Source organism: Crocodylus porosus, unplaced genomic scaffold, assembly GCF_001723895.1.
Source record: "Crocodylus porosus isolate Cpor-Errol unplaced genomic scaffold, CroPor_comp1, whole genome shotgun sequence".
Lineage (NCBI taxonomy): Eukaryota > Metazoa > Chordata > Crocodylia > Crocodylidae > Crocodylus > Crocodylus porosus.
In genome coordinates, this window is record NW_017728939.1 from 1,761,145 (window position 1) to 1,767,823 (window position 6,679).

At 45.0% G+C, this 6,679-nt stretch overlaps 1 protein-coding gene across 3 annotated transcripts in view; it reads right to left on the bottom strand.

The window, feature by feature from the left end:
* Positions 1 to 2,956: 2,956 nt before the first annotated feature.
* The window catches only part of STMN1 (stathmin 1), a 4,136-nt gene continuing 413 nt past the window's right edge, over positions 2,957 to 6,679 (bottom strand). The window contains exons 2-5 of one of the 3 annotated variants that reach the window (XM_019547646.1): positions 5,807 to 5,880; positions 4,892 to 5,064; positions 3,843 to 4,034; positions 2,957 to 3,452 (exon numbers count right to left, since the gene is read on the bottom strand). In XM_019547646.1, coding sequence (XP_019403191.1) covers positions 3,384 to 3,452; positions 3,843 to 4,034; positions 4,892 to 5,064; positions 5,807 to 5,880 — 508 coding nt within the window. In that variant the 3' untranslated portion in view covers positions 2,957 to 3,383. Of the gene's footprint in view, positions 3,453 to 3,842; positions 4,035 to 4,891; positions 5,067 to 5,227; positions 5,298 to 5,806; positions 5,881 to 6,679 lie in introns of those variants that run through there. The other 2 variants (XM_019547648.1, XM_019547647.1) reach the window with 2 other exon arrangements.

Below are 6,679 nucleotides of genomic sequence, written 5' to 3' on the forward strand. Positions count from 1 at the left end.
GGCCCAATCACTAAGTAGCAAACCTGTGGTGCAAATGCTACAAGGAGCACACAGAGTTCGTGTCACAGCTCAGGACAGGCAGCGCAGCCATGGATCAGGCAGGGAGCAGACAGCAGCACGGCAGGCAGGAAGGGGATCCAAAGGGCACTCCAGGCCCAGCATGTGGCATGCTACCAAGGCTGGCCCCCACTGCTCTACTGCAACTTGTCTGTCAAGCCCCATTATTATCAAACCCCTCGATTATTTCTGTAAGAGCCCCCAAAACTTCTGCTGGATTGAAACATACCTGTTGGAAAAGCAACCTTGATTTGAAGACAGCAAGACCTAGAGCATCCACCTTTCTTGAGCATTTGCTCCAATGCTCAGACTTGTTTGTTGGTAATAATCCACACAACATGCTTATTTTTTGGCTTCAAAACTTGGTGCTTCTGGGGGACCGATCTCTTCCCTCAACACATCCCATCCCCTCTAATCACCTCACTATTTTTGTCCACCTAATTCCTGGCACTTTCATCTTTTCTTCTCTTCCCCCTTAATACTGTCTCTCGAGTACCCACCATCTCGTATTCTTCTTAGGGTAAAGCCATGTTAGTCTGAAATCAGGGCAGGGTTAGGGTTCGGATGCATGAGTTTCCACAGGTGACAGTTTATTTAATCAAATGTAGCAGCAGACAAAGTAGGCTGTTGCCTACAAAACCGCACACCTCGGACCCAGGATAAATGAGATGGGGCAGGCATATCCCGTGAGCTGTGTTCCTTTTAGATGCAATGCAAGAATCACTGTCGGGTATAACTAGGCCTCCATGATGAAAGGCCTCCAAGTCATGGCTGGAGGCAGGGTTGACGTTTCACTACAGCCTGGCAGGATTGGGCTTCCCCCTGGGAGCCAGCATGCTCTGCGGGGCATTTTCAGGAACGCTATAAGCCGTGCTGGTAGTGTGCTTCAGGAGGTGCAGCACTAGGAGTAGCTGGGAGACCTACCATTCATGCCTGACTTACACTGCTACATGAGCCCACGTAATCCAATTTACCTCCATCGCTGTTTCCTCTCTTGGGAACAGGCACGAAAATACTTAATGCTCTCCAAGATCCTTGAAGGAAGAGATCATGTCAACTGCATTTCTGATATTCCTAGTCTCCCCCCCACCCCCCTTTTCAACACTTACCTCACGTAAGCAGAACACAACTCACCACGAGGCGGAGAAGCGAGATTTCTACAGCAGTACGCCCCCAGCTCACCTTCCCCCTCCTGCCATACAGCTCCCACCACTGTAAATAAATGCCACTATTGCTTAGGTGGTATGCCATCCTCCAGCCACGTGAAGGGTCCTGTATCCTTCTGATTTGCATCTAGCTCCATATCAAGCAATATTGTCTCTACAACAGAAAGGCCAAAGTGATTGAGAAGTAGGGAGGGACTATGGGTATTTCACCATTATGGGATGTTTTAGAAGTGTTTACCACCAAGAATTTCAACTTTAGTCAATGGAAACACCTGTCAGTTTCTGGAAGAGACGAACAAAGTTAAGCTCAATATGAAGTCATGTATTACAGACTCAGAAGGATTTTTTTCTTTTTTCTTTTTTTTTTTAAAGGTGAACCCTTGTTCTATCTAGGTTGGCAAAAAAAAAAGCCCCCAAATGTCAGGCCAGTGTGCATCACATTGGATTGGCACTTGTGAATGTGCAAAACTTTGGAAGTCAGTATTCCTCCAGCCCTTGCTGGCCCAACAATACCGAGCAATTAGCAGAGCAGGCAACAGAGTACAGCATTTGCGCTCTCAGAGCAAACATTTACAGGAGACAAAGTGGTTGCGACCAATGCTGGAACATCTCCTGCTCAATGTGTTGCCAATGAATCGCAGGTTGGGGACCACCATCCTAGGTTATTCCAGTTTTGGAGCATCTGGGAAGCTACCAAGCATGGCAAGGTGGCAAAAAGGCTTAGCAGGCACCACAGTGAATCCTAGCATGAATTTGGGAGACCTTGTTTCCCCTTGCGCCCCCTGGCATAACAAGGAATAACGGCCACAAGTTGTTGAGGAGGTTTAGATTAGACACCTGTAAGAACTAGTTCAGTCAGGGCGGCTAGGATCTGGAACCAACTTCCAAAGGAAGTGGTGCTGGGTCCTACCCTGGGGGACTTTAAAAGGTCCCAGCCAGGTAGGCATCAAACCATTTTTTCTCCTGCCCAGGTCAGACTTGAAGATCTACAAGGTCCCTTCTGACCTTAGTTTGAGGGGACTTTAACACTGCAAAACCTTCCCATCCACGTGATTAACTGCCCATTGAGCTGGTGCTTACGGGGCCATACGTCTGCCTTCAGTAATCATTCCCTTCCTTCATACTAGGTGACTGAGTTCAAAAGAGCTGTTCGGTTTTAGAGGTGTGCACCCTATTCCCACAATTAAGTGTCCATGACAACAGGTTTGTTCCAAGTACTGGAGTTTGATAGGACCCACCCCTCACCCCCCTTGCAAATTCAAGCCTCTAGCACACAAGCCCAAATCATTTTCTGCAGTTTCCAGTAGTTTCTTCACAGTGCTTGCATCATGCCATGCCAAGAGCTCAAGTAGCTTTTGGGAAATACTCGTTATGTTAGGAAGGGGGAAAAAAAAAAAAGCCACATTACACAACCATGTAACAAGGACTTATTTGTTGAAGCATCAGCATCCAAAAGGGAGGTGGTTCTGAACCATTTTAAAACAGAAAACAGTAGCAGCTGACAAGTGCTGAGGTGTCAACACAAAGCTCTTATTGTAGAATTAAGACAATGAAAACAGGGCTAGGGAAAAGGCTGCCATACAGCACCCCCAGTAGCTGGGCGAGAGGAGAGAGAGTGCTGCTACAGGCTTTTCATTTTAATGCTAAGTAAGAAGGTCTGTTTTAGGCTTCACTCATCTCTACATTGGCCATTTTTAACACTCAGTTATGCTGGTCCAGGAAAAAAAAAAAAGTCCCATAACAGCACTGTGCAGCTTTATTAAGTCACTCAGTTACAGCAGTATCTTATAAGACTGGGACAGAGTCAGATTTTGAAGTGGAACAGATATTCAGCATGGAACAGTATTACTACATATTCCTTTCACAAACATGTTTTACAGAGCTGATACAGTACTAGCAAAAAAAGTCAACCTGGGCACAAGTGCCCTGGAGTAGAAAAGGATGCAACAAGATAGCTACACTGGAAAGACAACACTTTAGAAAAAAGTGAAACATGTAAAGTCTCCCCTTTTGTCCCCAAAGCAAGTGTACAGTTTGGATCTACCTTTACAGTTCTACATCAGTTTTCTAGAAACTTAACAGAAAAAAAGAAGAAAAACCACTGGCCAGTACAGTCTTTGGATATTTAGGGGAGGGGGAGAGTCAGTTTCCAGAATGAAGTCAGTCGGTTTCACCTTCACCGGGGTCTTTGCCTTCTTTGTTCTTTCGCACTTCTTCAATGTGCTTGTCCTGAAAAAGGTGACAGAGTCCACTAAATAAACCAAGACTATGTTTGTGCTGGGACTTTTACCTCCATATTGGCATCATATACTGTGTCCTCCAAACCCCATTTTTAGCTTCTTAACCACCGCCCCAGCTAACCAGTGTACCCTGAACTCTTCTACTACAGGACCTTGCTTTAGAAAAAAGGAAGAAAATCAAAGCTTCCCCAGGCCCCTTCTCCCTAAGCATGGATTTCCATGAGGTCTTTTGTAGGTGTAATAGACTTCAGTCTATTAAACCGACACCCGAGTGTGCCTGCCTATTCCAACAACCCCCGCCACTCAGTCGTTAGCTAGTCAGCATAGTAAGAGCATTTCAAGTTCTCTTCCCAGATGGGAATTGGAACTCTACACCTACTTTCTCCCTCAAGCGCTCCAGTTTAGCAGCCATTTGTGCCTCTCGGTTTTCTTTGTTAGCTTCCATTTTGTGGGTCAGCTTCTCTTCTGCCATTTTGCTGAAATTATTATTTTCTTCAATTGCTTTCTGAAGCACCTCTTTTTCATGCTCTCGTTTCTCAGCTAGTTGCTTCAAGACTTCTGCTTCATGAGACTAACAAAATAGACCATGCACGTTTAGACACAGGAGAGATGAACTATATAAATACTTACACTCGGGCAGCTTCTACACTGAAGAGAAGAGACTTTAGGCTACATTCTTGAGCAAAAACAGTCATTCAACATGCATCAGACATGCATGTTAAATGATGTCGTTACATCTGACTACACAGGGAAATAAGTCGCTGCAGCTAAATGCAAGAACTTAGCTGGACAGTTCCCTGGAAGTGCAAGAACGTGGTCTAGCCCCAGTTAAGTCTCCCCTATAATAAATCTTTGTCCTCAGAAAAGGAGAGAATAAAAAACAAAAACAAAAAAAGAGAGAGATTACTGTTTTAGTGCAAACCCAGAAGCATTAGAGATTGTACGAAGTCAGTGTGCCTATATCAAGTAGCATATGGAGTTCTGACTCCCTCAGTTCTCACCGAGTACTTGAAGTCATGTCTCAGCAAAGCAACTTGCTGCCAAACAGGACTTTTAGTCAACTCCCTACCCACAGACAGAGCTGTCAATTTTCCTGGGAGGACTCTCAGTAAAACTTTCAGTCTCTTGAAGCCATATTAATACTCCTTGCTAAATATTTTCCCCTCCCACTTTCAAGTGACCAGGTAAACAGTGCACAGGTTTCACCATAGTTTAAACATAAGAGTAAAACCCCCAGAAGCTCTACTGGAAGTCATTTAAATTAACATCCTTTGCATCTGCACCACTTAGTGGGGAGGGGAGAGAAGAGGCAGTAACTTGTCTTCCCGAACTGAAATTTGCTCCACTCCACTGGCATCCCTAGACGCAGAGTACCATCAGCAAACAAGCCAGCTTGCCTACTGAAAGCTACGGTTATGTTGCATCTACCTTGCGTCTCTCTTCTGCAGCTTCCAATTTCTTCTGAATTTCTTCCAGTGAGACATCCTTCTTTTTCGGAGGGGAGAGAGGAAATTCCGGGACTGCTTCTTTTGAACGAGGGCTGAGTATCAGCTCAAATGCCTGGCCAGAGGCACGCTTTTCAAGCTCTTTCACCTGAATGTCTAGGAAAGGGACATGAAACTGAGCCAAATCACTGACTTAACTTTAGTTAAACCATGGACAAGCATGCAGTGCACGAGTACAATGAAACAAAGCAGAGAGCATTTAAACAGAGGGGGTAAGCCTGTTTAAAGCAGCAGTGAGATCCAACAGCAGGTTAAACACCTTGTTTTCCAACTTGAACAGTAAAGTCCCTTGCACATGAACTTAGAAGGATCATTTTTTAGCATGGCAAGACTTATTCTACCCCTGGAGAAAGCTGAAAAAACAAAGGAGTTAAACAGACCTGCCCAAGGTTTTCGAGCAAGACTGGGCTTGATTACACTCCTGTGCCCCTGCACAATACAACAGCCAACTGGCTAGCTTTTCTTCCAGGATTTCATTCTATAAAGAATGAAAAAATGAATATATATTTCATCAAGAACCAAGCGTTCTGTTCTTACCCTGTGAACAGGTAAGTCTGTTCTCCAAGATTCATAAAGCAGCAGTGCTAGGGCACCAGCTTTGTTCACTACATCTACGTTACAGCGATTGCTTTCACTGACCAGATGGCAAACAGATGAATGGAGAGCCACGTGCTAACAGATGCGGCCAGCCCAACTCGAAACGTTTCTTCCCCCCCATATAAACATATGGGATTTTAAACATCTTCTCCACAGTAGCGCAACACAGGAGGACAGTTAAACACCACTCGGTAAACTGACCACGATTACACGCTAATGAATCCGACACAGGACGTACCTGCTGAAGTAGCCATGTCCGAGATGGTGGACACCACAAGCCTGCTCCGCAAGATCTCCAGCCAGCTGGACCTCCAACTAACGAAACAGAGATTAAGTCTTTGACAAAAGAAAAAAAATCATTACAAAAAGAGACTGCTTTCCATGGGTATTTGGATGGGAGTTACAATAAGCAGGAGACTACGTGAAAGACTGCTGCGGAGACGTGGCTCCAGCATTTAACAGTGCTGCTCGAGCCAGGTGGTCCCTGAACACTGTCAGGCCTTGTTTGTTAGAGGAAATCTCTTTCAGCCACAAAGACTCTTCTAGACCAAGAAAGCAAACAACGCCCCCATCCAAAAAAAATGCCCCCTTGACTTTTTCTAAATGATTAAGTACATTTTATATTTTAAGGGTGCGTGTGCACGCATGCGTGGTGAGGGGGGAAGAATAGCTTGGTCCAAGAGAAGTGAATTCAGGACATTTACACTGCATACATTTGAAGCCTCAACAAAATGAGGACGCGTCTAGTCTTAAAAATAAATAAAGAGATAGATAAATAAATAATAAAAAACAAAAGCTAATTTTAAATAGCTTTTAGTCTGCACCGATGGGGTATGTTGTGTCTTTCCACCCCCCGACCCCTTTATGATGGTCAAGTATGTGTCTACCTCCAGTCCAAGCTGCATTATAGCACACCTGCAGATCAGTCATCGTCTTTAAAAAATAATAATAATGATTGGACACCCTATACCTTCCCAGTACTGGGAGGAGGAGGAGGAGGATGGTGGTGTTCACACCCCCATTTTAGAGATAAGAATAATAGAGGTAGCAGAGATCTCCGGGGGAGGGGGGAGAAATGGGGTGGGGCCAGCTCTACCCAACCCCTACTGGCTGG